The sequence below is a fragment of the Furipterus horrens genome, unplaced genomic scaffold, assembly GCF_987537825.1.
Source record: "Furipterus horrens unplaced genomic scaffold, mFurHor1.1.pri manual_scaffold_3, whole genome shotgun sequence".
In the NCBI taxonomy this organism is placed as follows: Eukaryota; Metazoa; Chordata; class Mammalia; order Chiroptera; family Furipteridae; genus Furipterus; species Furipterus horrens.
Genome location: NW_028327173.1, coordinates 178,292,213 through 178,316,911, shown reverse-complemented (window position 1 = coordinate 178,316,911; position 24,699 = coordinate 178,292,213). Strand labels below are relative to the sequence as shown.

The window sequence follows — 24,699 nt, the reverse complement described above, 5'->3', positions numbered from 1 at the left end:
TGTCACACAGCTACTAAAATAAATTCCTCTCAGATAATTCTTTATAAAAGCATGCCAAAATGGTTTGAAAACTAAAAGAACCTTAAAAAATGAAATAGGTTGCCTCATGAAAGAAGACTTAGCATTCCACATGATTTCATTTATTCAAAGTAAAATAACAAGAGAATTAATCGATGGTGTTAGAAATTAGAACAGTGGTTAGTCTTGAGGGGTGCAGATTGTGAATGAAAAGCAACATGAGGGCACTTCGGGGTGCTGGGAATGTTCTCTTTCTTGAGCTGGATTATCAGTTATAACAGTAGCTCAGTTTTTGAAAATTCTTTTGGCTGTAATACTTATAATATGTGTACTTTTCTCTATGTATATTATACTTCCATTAAAAGATATTGAAAAAAAGCAATGTATTAGTTTCAGCAATTAAAAGGTGATTCCTTTATAGTTCTTAAGTGTTTCCAGTGATCAAAAGAGCCAAATAACTAATTCTACTTACTAGGTAGGTAGCCTTTAATATCAAGTGAATGGTTATTGCTAAGTTTTAGGCCACACTGCTGACTACAAAGACAAAATTCTTTCTATTTCTTTTCTTAAAATCTTGAAATGCCAGTGAGTTGAAATTATTCAGAAGCAGAAAGTGAATTTTTATTATTGTTGCTCTGGTTTGACTCTCACAGGAGTTGCTACTTAAGATACTTGATGCTTTGCAACAATTAGCTACTCAAAAGCATAAACTAATATTTTACCTAATCTTGAAAGCAATTTGTTAAACATAATATTACAAAGCATAATATTTCTAAAATATTAATATATCCTATAAAAGGCACTTACTTCCTTATTTTTGGTGCAAAAACATTTGCTGTTTCAGTTCAGGTCTATAAAAAGCAATGCTATCAGAACGACATTTAAACTTAACTTTAACTCTTGCTCAACAATAACTCCTATAACTTTAATTACATGAGGCTACAGTTGTTAGAGAAGGTCACTGTTATTCCTTTCTTATAAATGATACTTGATAGCAAACAAAGCTGAAGGCAATGCAATTCCCTAATAGTTACTAAGTAGTTTCAACTTAAGTGCCTCTACAATCTACACACAGAAAATCCAATTTCTGAGATGGAAATCCTTCCTAAATATAAACACTTCAAATTATGGCCTGTGACTGTCACTAAAAAACGCTGTACTATTTGTGTAGACTTTACAGTGGATTTTTCCATATCTAGCCATTCCTCACTAAACTTGGAAACAAAAATTAAATGTGACACAGTGACCAGTTCACTTTACCAAGGCAGACCTGGTAACTTTTGAAAAAGAGTGAAAGAGTGGAGAATGAAAAATGAGCTTTCAAATACAGGAAGCCACTAGAAAATAAGAACACCACCACTCCATATCCTAACATTAGAGCTTTAAAGATTTTCTGTTGAATAGTGAGTTTCGGGGTGAGGGGGTGGGGAGGTGAGGGTGGATTTCTGTTCACTGTACACACGACACCAATGGGAATAAGGGCCAGTCCAAGTTCTATGTTACCACTGCTCTGGGTAATAGTTCCAAGCTGTGAGGCACAGCTGTATGGGCCCTGCCAGCAAGGCCGTCGCAGCAGTGCTTTGATAGCGTGGGGCCCTGAAGTGTCAGGATATAGAGAAGGCAGCAGTTGTTGGCTGTGAAAACAGTCTGATACAAACCAGATGGGAACTTACTAGATGGGCAACACAAAGGAAAACAATTGGCTCATTCAATAAAGTCAGGCTCCTGCCCCAGAGAATTCACAGAAGACAATAACAGTTACCCAGAGTTGATGCAAACAAGAAACAGCCAAGTGGTTACAGTTTAAAGAATTGTTTTTCCTCAGACTAAACAAAGTTTTGATTTCTAATTCTTGTGTTCATTAATTGTAGTTTGGTGCACAGGCATTTTGCCAATGACAAATATTTCATTTATACAATATATACTTTTGTGACACCAAGAAAAATATATGGGGACATAGAAACTAATTTGGTGCCACTTCCTGTAAAGTGCTATGAACACAGGCTAAGCTATTTCAGGAAACTGGCAAATTTAGAAAATGATTGATCATGCTGACACAATAATTAGAAAATATCCAACATAATATTTCCAGGACTTCCTATTTCTGATTTGTTTTAATGTAGGCAGAATGGCATGAAAGGCAATAATCACACGTTTCTTAGAACTACATTTCTGCCTAAATGATTTTTATTTTTTTACTTCATTAGGTAGGACAGTATTTCTACAACTATATTCATAAGAAAAAAGTGCTGCAGTTCTCCCTAACCTTACTGTGTGAGGCTCATCACACGATAAAGTGCTTCTCCAATCTGAGCTGACAAGGGTAACAAAGACTAACAATTAGATTTTAAGATAACTTCTGACTGTAACATTTCATTTAAAGCCTTTTGTAAGTATGTATTCTACAACAGAGTAATTAATTTTACTATTTTAAAAGATAGTAGACACCATTCTAGCTTACAATAATTCCAGGTAAATTAATTTCTTCCACGGGAAACCCCAGTACACCTTGGGCCTTTGCATTTACTGCTAATGTAAAAGTACAGTACATGTACACCCAGAAAAGCCTTAAATCTGTAATCACTATTATTAGGTAATACCTAAGGAGCCCATCAAAGACACTCTGAAAATAAAAGCATTTTCATGCACATACAGTATTTGAACACATTTTATAATTAAGCAATCCTGTTTTGTTCTGTTTGTAAAATTATAATAAATAATAATTAGGTTTGTTAAAAGAGAAGACATATCTGTGGAACTGTGAAAATTTTTGTTGTCCACGAGACACAACTGGGGCTTCCCAGTTGGCATTTGCTGCATTGTCCAGATTATTTTCACTGACTCTTCCCACCCTAAAAACTGAGGCCAGACACTTACATCTTCCCTGTTGCATTAGATCTTTCTCGCTGGAGAAGCAGAAATGGAGTAACAACGTGGTATGCGGGTTGATGCACTCAGAGCATTTCCAGCCACAGGTGTTTTCCCTCTACGCTATGCTGCACATGCACACACACACTTTAAAACAGTCTAAATCAATTTGCAGTAACAATGCTGGATAACTGAACATCTTGACTAAATGTAATCATCAAATTCAAGGAATCAGTTTCTGCTATTATAAACTGAGTTATAAAGCAAAAAGTAGGAAAAGAAAAACTAAAAATAAAGTTTCATTGAAGTCTTACATAAGAAGAATTAAAAATAAACACATCGATCATCAGTGAATCAAATCTGCTAGAAGTTTGTTAAAAGTTTTCTTCAACACACGAAATCAATTTCTTGCAAAATATTTAACAAAGGTGTTTTATCTTAGATTTATTTGTAAATTATTTCTTAGACTCTGAGTTAACTCATGAGAAGAAAACAGAATTGGCCCTGACTGGCGTGCTGAGCACTGTCCTGCAAAGTGAAAGGTTGCCAGTTCAAGTCCTGGTCAGGGCACATGCCTGGGTTTTGGGCCAGGTCCCCAGTGGAGAGCATGCTAGAGGCAGCCGATGGATGTTTCTCTCGCACATCGATCTTCTCTTTACTCTCTTTCTCCCTCCCTTCATCTCTCTCTAAAAATAAATAAAATCTTTAACAAAAAATTAAAAAAAGAATTATCATTCCAATTACTGAGTATATTGAAAATTATTTACGTACATCTTCAGAAATTGCCCATTTCTACTTTTATGGGTGTTTATATATATAAAGATATCAAACTAATAGAGTAGCATAAATTTTTTAAGAAAAAAACAAGAAATTTCTTTCAATAAATTTTTAGCTCACAAACAGATCTTGATATGATTTCAGAGAATAAGACAAGGGCCAGGTGATGCAGAACCTTCTAGGTCACAGTGAGGAGTCTGGACTTTATTCTAGTTCAAAAAAAAGTCTTTGGAGGGCTTTGAGCAAACAGTTGTGTGATCTGACTCATATTTTTTAAAAGACAGCTCTTTCTTTGGGTGGATAATAGACAACAGAGAATAAAAAATGAATATAGGAAGACCAGTTGAGAAACACCTCAATACTATTAAGGTTGAAGGATATTATGCTTTAAAATTCAACTGCACATCCCTGGCTGGTGTGGCTCACTGGATTGAGTGCCAACCTGCACACCAAAGGGTTGCCAGTTTGATTCCCAGTCAGGGCACATACCTGGGTTGCAGGCCAGGTCCCCAGTTAGGGGTGTGTGAGAGGCAACCATACATTGATGTTTCTCTTCCTCTCCTTTTCCCTCCCTTCCCTGCTCTCTAAAAATAAATAGATAAAATCTTTTAAAAAATGAACTGTGCAGCTGCAGAAGGTAGAAAACTTAGTTTGATACCAAGTCACTGAAATAAATCTTGGTGCGTTTATTAGAATACTGAAAACCACAATATCAAGCAACAGTTTTTAATAACTTCTGTGGACACTGAGACAATCAAAGAGTAGTGAGGTTACTTAACCTCTGGGAGCCTCAGTTTTCTCATCTGTATAATAAAAACAACAATAATAAAAACATCTTTACATATTCACAAGTTTACTGTAAGAATGAAAGCTACAATATGTGATAGGTTCTTGGTCGGTTTGTCAAGCATTCGACAAATGTTAGGTTTCATCACTGTGGGTTTGGGGGAAGAAACAGATCTACCATACTTGGCAGTGATTGTATTGTCCTAGTGTAACTATGCCAGGTAATTTTTCTAGGACATGATCAAACTAGCAAAGAGCTTGAAACAACACTATAAAACGAGGGAAAAAAAGCATCAGCTTTGCACTCAGGTAGATTTGGGCTTGAATTCCAAATTTTCTAGCTTTGAGAAACCTCTCTCTTACAAAATGAGAATAAAACTACCTGTACGGCATGGTATTGTAAAGAATAAATGAGCAAATAACACGGGATTACTAGCAAGACTTCAGTAAATGGAAACGACTGTGAAGGTTATGATTGTGTTCAGGGCACAAAAGAGCTGGGGGTGGGGTTAAAGACCAACAGGCCATTTTCAGTTGGAAGCTCAATAAGGATTCAGAAAGACGGAGCCGAATGTTGAGGAACAAGAAGTGTGTAGACATGTAAAAATGGAAAAAGAGGCAAACTCCAGGTGGAAGGAAGATAACACGCAAGGGCATTGAGACTTAAAAGTGTAGTGTGTGGAGAAAACTCAATTAATATTAAATTGAACTGGGTTGATTAGATATTATATTGAATATGCTAATAAAAATAAGTTCTGAGGTTACAGTTCACTCTTTTCTGAAATCTAAAAATCTGTTTTTAAAATGAGAGTATTTCTATCGAGTGCTTCAGAGTTTTTAGCGCGTATACTATCTTCTTTTTCTTTGTTCCTAGTTAGTAATTAATTGTAAAGCATAAATATTCCAAACTTTTAGCTTAAATGGAATGTATTCTTAAGTTAATAAGTTAAATATTTAATATATATTATAGTTAAGATATGTCATAAAAATATAGCAAACTATCTCTTTTTGAAGTGTTAAATATAAGAAAAAGATAAAATGTAATATACTTGGTGTCACATTTAAACACCTTTTAACAACAAAACCTTTTTACATTATTCAATAATAAACTTTTAGTACAAGTTAATTAAGAAAATTCATAATGATAAAAGAGTATCATAAACTCAGTGATATTTAAGTCTGCTTTAATGAGTATAGTTTACCTTTGATAAGCTCACATAGTTATATGACCACCACCATAACCAAAATCTAGAACACTTCCATCATCCCAGAAAATTCTCTCCTGCCATTTGTAGTCAAACCCTTCTCTAACTCTGCAGAAACCACTGATCTGTTTGTTCTCCATATCTATACCCTTGTCTTTTCCAAAATGTCACAAAATGTATTGAGTATTTGTCATACAAATACAGTATGGAGCCTTGTGAATTTGGCTTCTTTCACATTATATAATAAAGTAGAGATTCATCCATGCTGTTGTGTTTATCAGTGTTCCATTCCTTCTAACTGCTGACTGGTGTATTCCTTGTATGGAAGTACCCATTCATATTTACCCATTACCCATTTACCCATTTCCCTGTTGAAGAACATCTTGGTCGATTCCAGTTTTTGGAAATCATGAATGAAACTGCTAAAACATATGAGTACAGGTTTTATGCGAACATAAGTTTTTAGTTCTCTTGAGTGAATGTCTAGGAAATGGACTGCTGGGTTGTATGATAAATTTGTATATGATATTTTAAGAAACTGACAAATTGTTTTCCAAGGAGGCTGTAGCATTTTGCATTCCTACCAGCAATGTATAAGAATTCAAGTTACTTGACTTTCTCATCAACACATGGCATTATCCCTTTCTTTGACTTCAGCCAACCTAATGGGTATTTAATGCTAATTTTGATTTGCATTTCCTCAGTAACTTATGATGTTGAACAAATATTTCCATGTGCTTATTTGCTAGCCATATAGCTTTTTTTGGGTAAACTTTCTGTTCATATCTTTTACCCATTTTAAAAATGGGATTGTTCATCTTCTTACTATTGAGTTCTATGAGTTTTATATTTTGATTACAAATTTTTAATCAAAAAGAGTATTTGTAAATATTTTCTCCCAATCTGTAGTTTGTCAAACAGATATATTTATTTTGATTAAAAAGTTCAAGTAATCAACATATTATTTTATGAAATATGATTTTTCTGTAATACCTTAAAAATCTTTGCTCAACCGAAGGTCACAAAAATTTTCTATTTTTTTTTCGAAGCTTTGTAGTTTAGGCTTTACATTTGAAAGTTAGTTTTACGATCCATATTAAGCTCTTTTATATACATATTTGTGAGATATGAGTTGAAGTTCAATTTTTGCATATAGATGACCACTTGTCTTAACACCATTTGTGGAAAAGATTATCCTTTCTCCATTAAATTCTTTGCCTTTGTGAAAAATCAATTAATTATATACAGATGGACTATTTTGGGACTCGTATTATATTCCGTTGATTTATTTGCTAATCTTTATGCCAATACTACACTATATTGATTATTGGAGCTTTATAATAAGCTTTGGAGTCATACAGTATAAATCCTCCCAATTCATTTTTCTTTTAAAGTTATTTTGGTTATTCTAGGCCCTCTGCTTTTCCTTATGAAATTTAGATTAAGTTTTAGTTTTAGATTGATTTTAGACCATCCCAGTCTATTCTCATGTAAGCATTTAATGTCATAAATTTCCCTATAATCACTGCTTTAGTTGCAGTCCATAAATATTGATATGTAGCTTTTAATTTTCATTCAGTTCAAAATATTTTTTAATTTCCTTTTTGACCCTTAAATAAAGGTTTAATTAAATGTGTGCAATTTAATTTCCTAATATTTAGAAATGTCCAGGAATCTGTTACTCATTTTCACTTTAATTCCACTAAAGTCAGAGAATATATTTTGTAATATTTCAACTGTTTTAAATTTATTGAGATTTGTCTCATGACAGAATATGGTCAATCTTGGTGAATGCTTCATGTACTTAGCAAGTAAAATCAGCTTTTTATCAATTAGTTCAACTTGGATGATATTGTTGCTTGGCTCTTCTGACTCTCTATTTACTTTTAATAATTATTAGGTAGGAGTGTTAACCTTTCCAACTATGATTATGAATTTGTCTGTTTCTTCTCAGAGTTCCACTAATGTTTTTTTCAGGTATTTTGAAGTGGTGATGTTAGATACATACGTATTTAAGACTATTATGTATCTTCTTGGACTTCAAGATGGAGGCCTAGACAGACATGCTGTGTCTCCCTCCACAACTACGAAGGAATACAACTACCTCAAAACTAGAAACAACCAGAAGTGCCAGAAAATCAAACTGCATGAAGTCCAGGAAACAAAGATATAGAAGAAACACTCATCTAGATAGGTAGTTGGGACAGAGCCTGGGCAGAGAGGACACGGTGTGGTGGCAGAGGCAGAAGCAGCAGCAGGCCAGTGGAAAGCGCAGTCACACATTTAAAAAAGTCGGGAGGAATACCTGGGGAGCTCTCCAAGCACCAGACCAGACCAGACCATGCAACTTACGGTCCCAGCACCAGGGAAAATAAAGACTCATTGGTTTTGACTGTGCAAACCAGTGGGGGTTGGGGTGGAGAAAGAAACTGCTAGACTCTCAGCAGACTCCACTTTTTTTTTTTTTAATATGCTTTATTGATTATGCCGTTACAGTTGTCCCAATTTCTCTTCCCTTTGTTCCCCTCCACCCAGTGACCCCCGTTCCTCCAGTTGTCCCCGCCCCCCCTTAGTCCATGCCCATTGGTTGTGCACAGTTCTTCTCAACATCTTCCTATCTACTCCACTCCCTCCTACTATGCTTAATTCCTGTACCATCGCCCTCCCTTTCCCCCGTTCCCCCTCCCCGCTGACCTCCCCCCAAAATGTTCCCCATACCTATAATTCTTTTCCCACTCTCATTGCCTACTTAGTTTGCCTTTGTTTCGATTCCCTAGCTTCTGTTGTTGGTTGTTGTGATACAGTCTTCATTTTAATGTTCATAGTTTTGATCTTCTTTCTCCTAAACAAGTCCCTTTAACATCTCATATAACAGTGGTTTGGATCTGATGAACTCCTTCAGTTTTACTTTGTCCTGGAAGCACTTTCTCTGCCCTTCTATTCTGAATGACAGCTTCGCTGGATAGAGTAATCATGGTTGTAGGTCTTTGCTTTTCATTATTTTGAATATTTCTTGCCAGTCCCTTCTTGCCTGCAGAGTTTCTTTTGAGAAATCAGCTGAGAGTCTTATTGGGACCCCTTTGTATGTAATTCTCTTCTTCTCTCTTGCTGCTTTTAAGATTCCCTCTTTATCTTTAATTTTTCACATTTTGATTATAATGTCTCTTGGTGTGGTTCTCCCTGGGTACAGTTTTTTTGAAGCTCTCTGTGCTTCCTGGGCCTGTAAGTCTATTTCCTTCCCCAAGTTAGGGAAGTTCTGCTTTTTTTTTTTTTACATACTTTTTCAATTTCTAGTTCTTCTTCTTCAACTTCTGGCAACGCTATGATTCTGATGTTGGTCCACTTATAGCTGTCCCATAGGTTTCTGAGCCTCTCCTCATTTTCCTCACTTTTCATTTCCTCTTTCTGCACTGGTTGATTGTTTGTTCCTTCCCTATGTTCCAATTTGTTGATTTGATCCCTGCTTTTCTTGCCCTCACCACTAGTTTCGTGTGTGTTTTTGTTCCTTTCAGCAAGACTAGCCTTCATTCCTTCCCTGTCTTGTTTAAGATCTGCTGTTAGGTTGATAAGCTTTCTTATAACCAAAGCTCTGAACTATGCCTCAGAAAGATTTCCTATCTGCTGCTTCGTTAGATTAGATATTTGCTGTCTGGTCAGCTGTGTCTGTGCCAGCCTGACAGTTTTGTGTTTACCTTTGCTTCCTAGGCAGGGCTGTCACACCTCCTACGCTATAGGGGGCGGAGGCCTGTGCACTCGTCACTACTGGGTAATCCTTCTCACCACACTGTGGCACTTTGTGTAGAAGCGGGGATCCAAGATGGATTCCTGCCGTTCACTCTCCGCTGAGAGACTGGGAGCATCCTCTGTCCCCATACCCTCCGGCCCTCACAGTCCAAGGCAATGGGGGTCTGCCTTCCCTGGCATTGGAATCGCAAGGTGACAGGTCTGGTCTGCAGCCGGGAGTGCTCCCCAGGCATTTCTCTCCTCCCCTTAAATACGGTGTCTGTGCTTACTGCCGTCCCGCCACCATCACTGCAGCTGCTGCCGCCACCACAGCTTGACTTCTCCACCCCAGCTTCACCCCCTCATACAGGTCCGGATGAGCACCACTTCTTTATAACTTCATATGTTGGACTTCCATGTAGCTTATTTTCTGGAACTTCTGGTTATTTCTGGTTTTGCAGTAGTTGTATTCCTTCTTAGTTGTGGAGGGAGATGGAGCGTGTCAGTCTAGGTCTCCATCTTGGCTGGAAGTCTTACATCCAGACTCTGCTTTTTTAAATGACCTCCATGGTCCTAGAACATCTGTAAACCCACCCATTCTGGGAACGATGGCCAGGGCAACAGCTAGAGAGGTGCCAGTCCCATATGTAAGTGCAGAAGTGCCTGGAAAAGGGGCAAGTACTGAGCAACTGGCACTGTTCCTTCTCGGACCCCTCACCCTCACATAGCGCCACAATGTGGTAAAACGGGTCGTCCTGTACTGATGAATAACTAAGGCTCCACCCCTTACAACATAACAGGAGTGACAGCTCTACCTAAGACACAGAGGCAAACAAACATAGGAGTCTGTCAAGATGAAGAGACAGAGAAGTATGGCCCAAAAGCGGGAACGGATCAAGGTTCTAATGGGAGAACTAAGCAATGAAGAGATAGCCAACCTAACAAATGAGGAGACAGGCAACCTAACAGACGCACAGTTCAAAACGCTGGTGATAAAGATGCTCACAGGCTTGACAGATATGCTTGAGTACAGCAAATGCATAAGGGAAGAAGTGAAGTCTATGCTAAATGAAACAAAGGAAAATCCACATAAAACCAATGGTGAAGGAAAGGAAACCAGGGTTCAAATCAATGATTTGGAACATATGAAAGAAATAAACAGTCAACCAGTACAGAATGAGGAAACAAGAAGTGAAAAAAATGAGGAGAGGCTTAGGAACCTCTGGGACAACTTTAAACATGTCAACATCCAAACCATAGGGGTCCCAGAAGAAGAGGAAGAGCAAGAAATTGAAAATTTATGTGAGAAAATAATGAAGAAAAACTCTCCAAATTTGGCCAAGGAAATAGACGTAAAAGTCAGGAAGCACAGAGAATCCCAAACACGCTAGACCTAAAGAGGACCACACCAAGACACATCATAATTAAAATGCCAAAGGTTCAAGATAAATAGAGAATCTTAAAAGTAGCAAGAGAAAAGCACAGAGTTACCTACAAAGGGGTGCCTATAAGACTATTCAGCTGATTTCTCAAAAGGAACTTTGAAGGCAAGAAGGGACTGGCAAGAAGTATTCAAGGTGATGAAAAGCAAAGACTTACAACCAAGATTAGTCTATCTAGCAAAGCTATCATTTAGAATGAAAAGGCAGATAAAGTGCTTCCCAGACAAGGTAAAGCTAAAGAGGTTCATCATCATCAAGCTATTATTACATGAAATGTCAAAGAGATTTACGTAAGAAAAAGATCAAAATTATGAACACTAAAATGAGAACAAACTCACAACTATCAACAACTGAATCTACAAAATAAAAACAAAAATCCAACTAAGCAATCCAGAATAGGAACAGAATCATAGGTATGGGGATTAAGAAGCATAATCGGTTGGTACAAAATAGACAGGGGGAAGTTAAGAATAATATAGGAAAGGGTGAAGCAGAAGAACTTATATGCACAACCCATGGACATGAACTAAGGGGGCTGAGATTACTGGAGGGAAGGGGAGTACTGGGCAGAGGAGAGCAAAGGGGGAAAAAATTGGGACTACTGTAACAACATAATCAATAAAATATACTTAAAAAACAAATAGGCACAGGACCTAAATAGAGAGTTCTCCAAAGAGAACATACAGATGGCCCGTAAACATAGGAAGAGATGCTCTATGTCACTAATCATCAGAGAAATGCATATTAAAATCACAATGAGAGATCACCTCACATCTTTCAGAATGGCTATCATAAATAAATGAACAAACAACAAGTGCTGGTGAGGATGTGGAGAAAAGGGAACCCTTTTGCACTGTTGGTGAGAATGCAGATTGGTGCTGCCATTGGGGAAAGCAGAATAAAGTTACCACAAAAAATTAAAAATAGGAGAAACAAGATGGCGGAGGAGTAAGTGGAAGCTACACTAACTTCCTCCTAGAACTAGTCTGGATTTACAATGTAATTTTGGAGAAATCATCTGGAATAACCAACCGAACACCAGCTGGAGAGAAGTCTTATAACCACGGAGAGACAGAAAAGGCCGCTACATCACAACGTGACCAACCATTCCCGGCCAAGTGGCGTCAGCCTGAGGGGAAGCAAAAGCCCCGCCTACAGGAATTAAGCTGCCACACCCACAGTCCTTAAGCCTGACAGCTAATCACAGATTGAATAGATTAACAACTAAAGAAGCCAGACAAAGGCAGTAGATCCCTGGAAGTCTCCAACAGGCTGCCTAGGCCCAGACTGGTACAGGATCTGACGCCACCAGGGGCAGATCCAGGAAGTGCAGATCATTCTAAGAAGCACCAACAAACAATAGGAGTCACAAAAATGGGGAGACAGAGAAACAACCCCCCATCGAAAGGAAAGGTAGAGTCCCCAGAAAGAGTGCTAAATGAAATAGAGGGGAGCCAACTATCAGATATGGAACTGAAAGCATGGATTGTGGAGAAGCTCAATGAGCTCAGCGGAAACTACAAAGAACTCCAGAAAAGCTACAGTGAACTCCAGAAGAACTATAAGGAACTTACTGAGAATTATACCAGCATCAAAAAGGACATGGAAGCTATCAATAAGAGCCAGGAGAAATGAAGAATACGATCTCTGAATTGAAGAACACAGTAGAAGGAATTAAAAACAGACTAGAGGAAGCAGAAGATCGGATCAGCGAGCTGGAGGACAATGTAGACAAAAACTCACAGACAGTGCAACAAAATGAAAAAAGACTGAAAAAGACTGAAGAGGCTCTAAGACAGCTGCAGGACAACATGAAACGTAATAATATCCATATCATAGGAATTCCAGAAGGAGAAGAAGAGCAAGGGATAGAAAACCTCTTTGAAAAACTAATGACAGAAAACTTCCCTAACATGGGGAGAGAAAGAATCATGAAAGTCCAGGAAGCACAGAGGGTCCCAATGAAGATGAACCCCAACAGGCCCACTTCAAGACATATCATAATTAAAATGGCAACATTCAAAGACAAAGAGAGAATCCTAAAAGCAGCAAGAGAGAAACAACTAATAACATACAAGGGAGCTCCAATAAGGCTATCATCAGATTTCTCAGCAGAAACACTACAAGCCAGAAGGGAATGGCAAAAAATATTCCAAGCAATGAAAAACAAAGGCCTACAACCAAGAATACTCTACCCAGCAAGGCTCTCATTCAAAATGGAAGGTGAAATAAGGAGTTTCCAAGACAAAAGAAGGCTAAAAGAATACATCTCCACCAAACCAGCATTGCAAGAGATGCTAAAGGGTCTGCTTTAAGAAAATGAAGAAACAGAGAGAGACAGAGAGGAACACGTGTACAAGGGGGGAAAATGACAATGAATAAGTACTGAAAGAAAGAAGGAACTTCTACCATTTGCAACAACATGATTGGAACTAGAGAGAATTATGCTTAGCGAAATAAGCCAGGCAACAAAAGAAAATTACCTTATGCTATCACCTGTTACAGGAAACTAATGAACAACACAAACAAATGAGCAAAATTGAACCAGAGGTATGTAAACAAGGAATAAACTAACAGTAACAAAGGAGGAGATGGGAGGGAGAGAAGGGGTAAGAAGGGGAAGGGTCTAGTCAAAGAACATGTACAAATGACCCACGGACATGGACAACTGGGTGGAGACTGAATGTGGAAGGGGGGGTAGGGTGCAGGGAAGCAAGAGGGGGAAAAAAGTGAGACAACTGTAATGGAAAAACAAACAAACAGAAAAATTTTTAGTGGGGGGAAAAAATAAAAATATAAAGAATAGAAATGCAAGTTCAGTGAATATTAGAAGGACAAGGATTTTCCTTCACACTGTATATTTTTCTCCCTATCTGATCCCTCCAGAATTTGGCATTCTAAAGAAGTAAGTAATGACCTAAGTTTCTTTGCATAAAACTAATAAGACCAGTTGTTAATAACGATTTTTTTGACTAAGACTTTGACTGGAATGTCATGCCTAAAGGAGACATGCTTGGGCTTTGGTTGTTACCAAAAAGCCCTGAGCAACTGGGACTGACTTTCAAAGGTAATAAAAGTCCACGAGATAAAAGGCCTGGTACCTTGGATGGATGAGCGGTCCATAGCAATCTTTCCAGGGAAGGAACGGAGGTTGTTTTCCTGAAAGATGGCTAGAAGGGACCTTAAGGCACAATGGAAAACCAGGAGGACCTGGAAAAGACAGGTGTTTACAGGCAAGGCTGAATGCCAGGTATGTGGATCTGCTTCTGTGCCTTGAAGGGGAGACTGAAGGTCACCCTAAATGTTCCTTGCGTAAGTTCCAGCAAAACAGAACTAAAGATCATAAGTGATCATTTGCTGCTCTTGTTGTGTTTATGCAAATGAACAGGATAAATTAAAAATGGACTTAATGCAGTCTCTTTAATGACAAGGAGGGTAATCTTAGGGAGAAAAATCACGATTCAAAGAAGATCACAATGCCCAGTGGTAGACTATAAAGTAGTGCAACTAACCGTCTTTAAAGTTTCTTTTCATTTATAATTTGTTTTCATTTGAAAGTTAAACTATGTCTGTGGCATTATCAAAGATGTTTAATTTACAGGCAAGAGGAATGTCAGATGCCTTGCAACTGGATGTCTTTCGGATGAGACAGTCCTACAGATTTAGAGACTTGTATGTGGGTTATGTTACATAAATTAACATGTGTTTTCTGTTTTCAAAGGGTATAAGCCTATGATCTCATTACCTGAGTGATTGTCTGTACGTATAGGCCTCACTTAATCCTGTCTGCATTGCTGCCTCCTGAGACTCAATGGTTTGGTTGAATGAACTAAGTGGCTGGGTTGGTGAAGAACGGGGTGGTCTGTAGGCTTCACTTTAAAACTGGTTTCTCTTTTCTATCCTAATGGCTTGGACAGAAAGAGCCCAGAGGCCTGAGAGGGGGGAAACCTAAAATATTTCCCTCAGTCCAAACTAAGTATAATGGGCAAAAGGGTTTTGGACAGGTGAGATGTACCTGGCATACCTTCCTCCAAAGAAGCCCTTCTTTTCCCTAATGTGGGACATTGAAAAATTAATACCTGTCTTTTGTCATCTAGTGGTTACGGATTGAATGATGTCCTTTAACCCTGTTGCCCCCAGAATACAACAAGGATGCCAGCCTGTTAAACCAAGCATGCCGTTGTCCAGAGACAGCCAACCAACCTGGAGTCTGCACGATCCTTCCCCTTGTGGGAAGGCCACCCTCCCCTCCACACCCCTACTCTTATTAGGGATTTCTTGACCCACGGGTAGGTAGGACGATGACCATGTCCAGCTTGAAGCAGCTAGAGGAGCTCAAGACCTTCGTCCATTGTCCTTTATAAGATTGTAAAGGGTCTTAAGTCTGAGAGGGAGGGATTGTTATTTTTTATTGTTAAAATATTTAACTAATTAATTAATTATTTTTAAAAAAGAAGAAGAAGAATATATGAAAGGGTGAGGCAGGAGAGCTTGTATGTACGACCCATGGGCATGGATTTGGAGAGGGGATTGTTGGGGAAGGGGGGTGCTGGGCGGAGGGGAGCAAAGGGGAGAAAATTGGAACTATTCTAACAATATAATCAATAAAATATACTTTAAAAAAAAGCTGATATAAAATCTTCACAAAAAAAAAAAAAATTTAAAAATAGAACTGCCTTATGACCCAGCAATTCCACTTTTGGGAATTTATCTGAAGAAACCCAAAACACTAATTTGAAAAAATATAAGCAACCCTATGTTCACTGTGGCATTATTTACAATCGCCAAGATATGGAAGCAGCCCAAGTGTCCATCAGTAGATGAGTAGATAAAACAACTATAGTATATTTACACAATGGAATACTATTCGGCTGTGAAAACAGAAGAAAATTTTACCCTTTGGAACAGCATGGATGGACCCAGAAAACATTATACTAAGTGAAATAAGCCAGTCAGAGAAAGACAAATACCATATGATTTCACTTATATGTGGAATCTAATGAACAAACTGAACTAACAGGCAAAACAGAGAGACAGACTCGTAGAAAGAGAGCAGGCTGACAGCTCTGGGTGGGAAATTAGTGGGTGGGAAGATCAAACAAAAAAACGAAAAGGACTCATGGACACAGACAACAGTGTGGTGATTGCATGGGGAGGGGTGCATGGAGATGGAAGAGGGTATAAGGGGAATAAATGGTAATGGAAAAAAACAAAAAAAAGACTGCTGTTGCTTATCACTCAGTCACTGTTGGCCACATGGTGGGAAAGGAGTAGCTCTCTGCTGTCCTGGTACCTGTCAGTCTCAGGCAGATCCTGTATACCCTGGTCTTGTGGTGGGCCTTTCTCAGTGATTCTCTCTCTCTTCCCTACTGCAGCCGAACTCTGCCTTGTTGCTTTAGCAAGTTTTATGCAAGTGAATTTCCTATCCTCTCCCAGCAATAAGAGACCTCTAATGGTACTGACATAAGATTGTGAGACCAAAACTACTTCCTTCCTCTTCCCCCAAAAGGGATGCTTTTTTCCTTTCCCCTCCCCTCGCCACAATGGGTTTTCTCCTGTCCTGAGGAGCTGGCTTAAGGCTTTTGTTCTTACAGAAAAAGTCTAAATGGGGCATCCAGTCTTTCTGGAACTCTCTTCTTCCAGGCCTGTACCAGTGAAGGGGAATTTCTAGCCTCTTGCCCTACCTCCCAATCTTCTTTTTCTAGAGGTCTGTGGAGAAGAGGGAGTGAATTCCCCTTGTCTCGGCAGCTACCAATGGTTCTAGCAACCCATAACGAAGTTTAACCAAATACATCTTCTCTGCTTGTAAGGCGTGTTGTGTCTCCTCCTGTGACAGTGCTCTGGAACTCTGAGATCATGCTTGGGACCCATGTCTTTAGAGGAGACCGTCTTTCCTTGGACTTTAGCCTACTTAGTTGCTCTATATCATTAGCTCTCTGATAGGTTCGAGAAATGTTATGATTTCGTAGTTTATCTGCCATTTTATTATAGGTAAGGTGGAAGAGACACTCTCTCCACCTCCCTCATTCAAGGTGTAAACATTTTAAAGTGAATTTCTATTTTACTAATCAATAATAGCATGATTTGTGGAAGACATTTATTTAGGTAACACCTTTTGCATATTTGAATTTGTGGATCTGGGGCAAATTTATTCATCTGTGCCACATCCCCTTCCTATCACAGATCCATACACATGGTTTTGAGACTGATGCACTGCCTGATGCACTAAGAAGGCCATACACATGCTTTTTAAATCATCTGTCATACCTTAAGAACAAAAGAATATCAACTTAAAAACTTTTAACTGTGATTTTGAAATTACTGCGATCAATTATAACTCTGATAACTATTGTAGTTTAGCTATATTTCAAACAGAAAGGCAAAAAATGTACCTTATTGAACAAAGATTATTTCATTTGCACATGAGGTTGGAAATACCTTCTAAATATACACAAGCTTTGTCTTCCCTAATTCTCATATATTTGAAGTCACAAATACTATATGTGACATATAAAAGGTGCTAAGATAGCTAGGAATTAAACTCAGGACATAATATCAAAAAAAGCCATCTATGATTCTGTAAGTTTATTTCCAACAGAAATGTAACTTGCTTTTGATAAATTACTGCAATTACCTTTATTACTTTTAGCATTTGAGACATATTTTCTGAGCAACATATATAATCTACAAATAAGAAAACTGAAGAATGCTGTGATTTCCAAGCAACTTTTGACAATGAGTCTCTTAGCATATAAACACAAAACATATGATCTAATTTTGCCCATTTATTACAGTACGGCATGACTGACACTCTCATTATTATTTATTATTATAATGGTCTTAAAATTTTAAGAGAAAATTAAAGGAGGAAAATATTTTTTTAAAGTTAGCTATTTTAATATATCACTCTGTAGAAGTTAATTATTCCTGAGTTCACAAGGAATAAATGGATTCAAAACCAGTCTCTCACTTGTATTGAAGAAAGTTAACTTGCATACTGAATGGTGAAAAAATTAAAATGACTTATTAAAATCACTTTAAAAGTTGCTTTCACTATAAAACCTCCAGGCACAATAATTGAGATATAGAATCAGATAAGTGCTATCATTTGGACAAAATATACCCAATGAATCAAATAACAAATTGAAAAGAGTTTTACTCTTAAGACTCCAAAATGTCATCTGTCAGAACAATCAATTCAATCTCTCTCTTTTATATTAAAATCTGAAAATAATAATCAAGGGGGTAGGGGAACACAGATTGTACGGATTTCTTGGAAGCACAGCGCTAGAACCTATGTCCTAACATATCTTCAGTTACAAAGTGAAATACAAACTCTCCCCTGAAACAGCCACAATTTGGGGTTCAAGTATTCTTAGAAGCATTTATCTACCCGACAAGATGTGGTTTTGATTGCCTTGTGAAAAGGTGAATTTCCTTCATTATTTTCAAGGACTCTGTATGAGACAGGATTGAATTCCTTCAAGGTCACCCAAAGTGCTGAGAACCCTAAGGGATTATTTTGGCACTCTTGACTGTCCTGTTCTCTGAAACATTTGGCAATGTTTCAGAGTTTCATCAAATAAAAAAATAAAACCCACAAAATTATGAAAATAAAGTCATAAACTGATTGTACTTGCCAAGAAATCACATTCATTCAAACAATATTCAGGATAGAGATATGTATCAATTATAAAATGAAACACTCGGCTTCTATTTAAAATGCTCTATTTATAGGTCACTGGTATTTATTTGTTTTAGTCAATGCTGACATAGGTCTGCTCTCCTAACTTCTGTATTCAATGTAAAATTGAATTTAAAATATTTATACACATTAAGCCCGCTGTTCTTCTAAACTCTCTAAATAAAATTTCTTCCTACTAGTAACACCTTGGTTTCTTTTATTCTTATGATTTTTATTAACATATTCAATGTTAATTGAACATTAATGACCTATGGTCAGACCTTCATTTCTATGAAACTAAAAACAATGTCACTTCCCTAAAGAGAGATATTTAAAAGCAAAGATATTTTCCTATTAGATGAAAAAATGCTCACTTTATTATATATAATATTCCCAAGGAGATAAAATTCATTTATAATTTTAAGAAATTAAAAAAGAAAATTAAAGCTAAGTTAAATGTACAGTCATTGGCCAAGAATGGTAACAGTGCTCAGTAGAAGGATATCAAGTCAATCCTGGAATTACATTAGGAACATTCATTTTCTCTATATACTGTCATGATTAATTTTTAAATACCATGAGAAAAGTTTCACAGGCAATTTTTCATAGGAGTCTAAAATATATTAATGCTATTACACTATGGTTAGGTTAAAAAAGCAGTCAAGAGGGCTAAGTTCTGACCAGTCAGAGCGAGAGAGGAACAAAAAACAAACAAATGTAAAAATCTAAACCTCACATAGTATGATCTTAATACGTAACTTGGTGTTCCCTAATTTAGGTCCTCCTCCAAATGCCAAATGCATAGTTATATTTGCAATTATATTGACACTCAATAAATAAGATTATAAAACACAATCATAAAAACAAACAAAAATATACTACTGCTTAAAATATTACTAATACTCCTTTCTGGCTTGTGAACAGAAAGTTTTAAACATTAGACATCCTAGGTTCTACTGCTAAATTTCAGAATTTATGTTATATAAAATTTAAATGACTAAGAAGCTACAAGGCAAACCAAACAAAAGGCCAACAACCCTTGCCGAAACATCAAGACAGCATCAAAATGCTGTGATGCATATAATAGAATTATGATAATCAAACAACAGTACAGAAAAGTTCATCCATGTGACAGCGTTTAATACTAGAATCTTTCATTTTTTTAAGTAGTACTTGGTCAACATCACCACACAACACCAAATAGCCTTTACAAAACACCTTATCAGCCATACCCCTGCTTTTATCATAATTTAAAACACAACTATGATAGAGATACAGACCTATATATAGATAAAATGTCAGACGTTCAATTGTACAAGAACCAAAAGGTAAGATTAAAGGAAAAAACACTGAGATTTTAAAAAACCCATTAGAAATAGAATTTACTGATAAAGAGAACAAAGTCACCATCAAAAAAATGATTCCAGATTCTTTATCCCAATGGACTAAATGAGAAAAAGCAAACAAAAAGAAAACCTAGAGATAAAGAATTATCATACTATATTTATTCAATAATCAGGAAATTATCAAACTATTATATTATTACAAGAAAACGAATCTTACCTTGTTGCTCTGAAAGTGAAATATCAGATTTATTTCTGACACGTATTATACGAATTTGTCCTGGCTTGTGTTCAACTTGCTTAACATCTTGGTCTTGCTTTTGTTGGTACTAAAGAATTTAAGACATGAAGTCACAGTATTATTTTTAAAGTTACTTTAAAATAATTTGAGCAATTAAATTACTCAGGAGTTCATTAAATAAAATTTGAATATTATACATGCCTTCTAATTGCCAAATGTTAGTAAGGAAAAGATACTGAAAATAAAATCTTTAAAAAGATTTGAATAGCCACTACTGGTGTGGTTCAGTGGGTTGAATGTTGTCCTGCAAACCAAAAGGCTGGTGGTTCAATTCCCAGTCAGGGCACATGCCTGGGTTGTGGGCCAGGTCCCTGGTTGGGGGCATGTGAGAGACAACCAATCAATGTTTTTCTCACACATTGATGTTTCTCTCCCTCTCTTCCTCCCTCCCCCTCTCCCTAGAAAATAAATAAATAAAACCTTTTGAAAAAAGTTTTAAAAAAAGATTTGGACAATATACATAGATTTCAAATATTCAAATCATTTCTGTCTATTTTTACTAGAAAATTCAGAGCTTCTTGTAAGTCAAACTATTTTAGATATATGATGGATTTAGACAGGATACAAACTCAATTTGGAAAGTTATTAGCTCTCCCATATAACTATTTTTGCATAAAGTGAAAATTTGCATATTGCACTGCAAATTTCAAAGTAATATCATTTAATTCTCACAAGTGTGAGATGTAATGTTATCCTCCTTTGCCATTCAAGAAATGTCTACTCCACCATAACCTTTGCCATTCAAGAAATGTCTACTACTCTACCATAAGCCCCATCATCTCTCCTCCTTACCTATAATGCAGCCAAATTTGAAATTTACAGCAGCCACAAATCCCTTCACAATCACACATCACAGACTGTGATGACTCAAACCATTTTCTTTCTCCCTTTCCTATTTTATGAGCCTAATCATAAATGAGTCCTTGAAAACAGCTACCAGATATACTTTGACAGGAACTTAAAAAGATAACTGTAGACTCTTATCAGCAAATAGAGAGAAGAATCTGAAAGACCTGTCCACATGGACTCAAATGTAACCACCCCCGCTCTGGCAGGCACCTATTTATCTACAGATAAAAGTGAGTAACTTTAGACTTTATTAGTAACTGGCTTTCTAAGCTTAGAGACATTGGTTTCGTAGGTTTCTGCCTTGGAGGAAATATTATTTTGGTATGCATTTCTAAGATGGATTCTATGACAATCTCTGGCTGCTTCAACTTAGAACATCTCTGCTGGCTTCCTTCCTTCACCACAGTGATTAAGAGCTGAGTATCAAACTTCCAGCCAAGATGGAGACCTAGACTGACACGCTCCATCTCCCTCCACAACTAAGAAGGAATACAACTACCTCAAAACTAGAAACAACCAGAAGTTCCAGAAAATCAAACTGCATGGAAGTCTAACAAACAAAGATATAAAGAAGAAATACTCATCCAGGCAGGTAGGAGGGGTGGATCCGGGGCAGAGAGGACATGGCGTGGCGATGGCAGTGGTGGCAGCAGCAGGCCGGCAGAAAGCGCAGTCACACGTTTTAAAAAGTTGGGAGGGACACCTGCGGAGTGTTCCCAACTCCTCACCGAACATCCCAGCTCAGGGTCCAAGCACTGGGGAAAATCAAGCCTCATTGCTTCTGACTGTGCAGACCAGTAGGGGTTGGGGTAGAGGCAGAAACTGCTGGTCGCAGCAGAGTCTGCTTATTTAAAGGGCCCCCATGGGCCTAGAACGTCTGCAGATTCACCTACTCTGGGAACAACGGCCAGATCAACAGCTAGAGAGGCGCCAGTCCGGTGCAGAAGTGGGAAAGGTGCCTGGAAAAGGGGCGAGTGCTGGGCAGGCAGCATTGTTCCCTCTTGGATCCCTCCCCCACATACAGCGCCACAACATGGTGAAACAGGTCGCCCTGTACTGATGAATCCCTAAGGCTCCGTCCCTCACAACCTAACAGGAGCAACAGCTCTACCTAAGACACAGAGGCAAACAAACACAGGAGTCTGTCAAGATGAAGAGACAGAGAAGTATGGCCCAAAAGCGGGAACGGATCAAGGTTCCAGTGGGAGAACTAAGTGACGAGGAGATAGCCAACCTAACAAATGAGGAGACAGGCAACCTAACAGACGCACAGTTCAAAACGCTGGTGATAAAGATGCTCACAGGCTTGACAGATATGCTTGAGTATGGCAAATGCATAAGGGAAGAAATGAAGGCTATGCTAAATGAAACAAAGGAAAATCCACATAAAACCAATGGTGAAGGGAAGGAAACCAGGGTTCAGATCAATGATTTGGAACATAAGGAAGAAAAAACAGTCAACCAGTGCAGAATGAGGAAGCAGGAGTTGAAAAAAATGAGGAAAACTTCCCAAATTTTATGAAGGAGATGGAGATACAGGTCCGGGGAGCAAGGAGGGTCCCAGGCAAGCTGGACCCAGAGGGGACCACACCAGGACGGATCATGATTGAGATGCCAAAGGTGAAAGATAAAGACCGAGTCCTAGGGGCAGCAAGAGAGGTGGAAAGTTGCCTATAGGGGTTGCCTATAGGACTATCAGCTGATTTCTCAGAGGACACTTTGCAGGCAGGAAGAGACTGGCAAGCAGTATTCAATGTGATGAAAAGCAACCTAAACCAAGATTACTCTATCCAGCAAAGCTATCATTTGGAATGGAAGGGCAGATGAAGTGCTTCCCAGACAAAGTGAAGCTAAAGGTGTTCATCATCACTAAGCCATTATGATATGAAATGTCAAAGGGACTCACTTAAGAAAAAGAAGATCAAAACTATGAACACTAAAATGACAACAAACTCACAACTATCAACAACTGAATCTAAAAAATAAAAACAAAATCCAACTAAGCAAACCAGAATAGGAACAGAATCATAGGTATGGGGATCATTTGGAAGGTTTTCAGCTGGGCACGGGGAGGGGGAGAAATGGAGAAATGGTGCAGGGACTAAGAAGCATAATCAGTTGGTACGAAAATAGACAGAGGGCTGTTAATAATATAAAAAAGGATGTACCCAAATAACTTATATACATGACCCATGGACATGAACTAAGGGGGTGGGATTGCTGGAGAGAAGGGGGATACTGGGCAGAGAGGAGCAAAGCGGAAAAGAATTGAAACTACTGTAACAACATAATCAATAAAATATACTTAAAAAAAAAAAAAAAAGAACTGAGAATCATGGAGCTAAACTGCTCGTGTTCAAGTCTGGCTACCATTTCCTAGCTTTGACCCTGGGCAAGTTATTAACCCCCTCATACCTCAATTTCCTCATTCATAAAATAGGATAATAATAATAACTCCATCATTAGGTTTTTATAAGGATTAAATGAGTTAAATATGTAAAGAACTTAGAATAGCATCTGGCAGAGTAAACACTCTAAGTGTGCTATTATTATTATTCACCATACTTCGCTGTTAAAAAAATCTAAGAAATTATTTTTTTGAGGCCCATTCTTCTAGTAAGACTTCATAATTTTATCTAAAATAGCCCAATCATTAAAGGCAATTGTTCTTTTATTTTTTTAATAGTTTTATTGAAGTATGATTGATAGACAATAATCTTTGCATATTTAAAGTATACACCTTGCATAAATAACCCATGGACATGGACAACGGGGTGGGAATTGACTGTGGGAGAAGGGGTGGGCAGGGTGGGGGGGCGGAGCAATGGGGGAAAACTGGGACAACTGTAATTGAAAAACAATAAAATTAAATTTTAAAAAAGTAAAGTATACAACTTGCTAAGTTTGGGCGTATGTGTATACCCATGAAACTATCACCACAATCAAGAAAGGATAATAAACATATCCATCAATCTCAAACGTTTTCTCATATTCTTTTGCATTCCTGCCATTACTATCGATTAGTTTGCATTTCCTAGAACTTTACATAAGTAGTACCACAGAGTATGCACATTTGGAGAGGGTGTCTGGTTTCTTTCCCTCAACCTAACTTTACTGAGAATCATCTGTGTTAGTACATTTCAGTAGTTCATGGCTTTTTATTACTGAGAAGTATCTCACTGAATGGATTATACTACAATTTGTACATCCACCAACTGATGCCACTTTTGGGGCTACTACAAGTAAAACTGCTATGAACATCATGTATGAGTCTTTTGTAAACATACAATTTAGATTCTCTTGGGTAAATACCTAGGAGTAAAATGTGTGGGTCATATGGTAAGTACATGTTTCACCTTCTGAAGAAATTGCCAAATTGTTTTCCAAAGTGGTTGAATGATTTCACATTCCTAACCACCAGTGTATGAGAATTCAGTTGCTCTGCATCCGTGCCAACACTTGGCTTTTCAGTCTTTTTAATTTCAGATATTCTATTGAGTGTGTAATAGTATTTCTTTGTGAGGCACCTACTGAAATGAAAGAAGATATTCACCAATGATACATCTGATAAGAGGCTAATATCCAAAATTTATAAAGAACTCATACAACTCAACACCAAAAAGCAAACCATCCAATTTAAAAAATGGGCAGAGGACCTGAATAGAGATAGCCAATAGATATATGAAAAGATACTCAATAACAC

At 37.6% G+C, this 24,699-nt stretch overlaps 1 protein-coding gene across 2 annotated transcripts in view; it reads right to left on the bottom strand.

The window, feature by feature from the left end:
* Positions 1-24,699, bottom strand: part of KIAA0586 (KIAA0586 ortholog) — a 106,034-nt gene that overhangs the window by 14,452 nt on the left and 66,883 nt on the right. For both annotated transcript variants that reach the window (XM_090270934.1, XM_090270935.1), the window contains exon 29: positions 20,067-20,175. In XM_090270934.1, the coding sequence (XP_090127060.1) occupies positions 20,067-20,175 (109 nt within the window). The remainder of the gene's footprint in view (positions 1-20,066; positions 20,176-24,699) is intronic.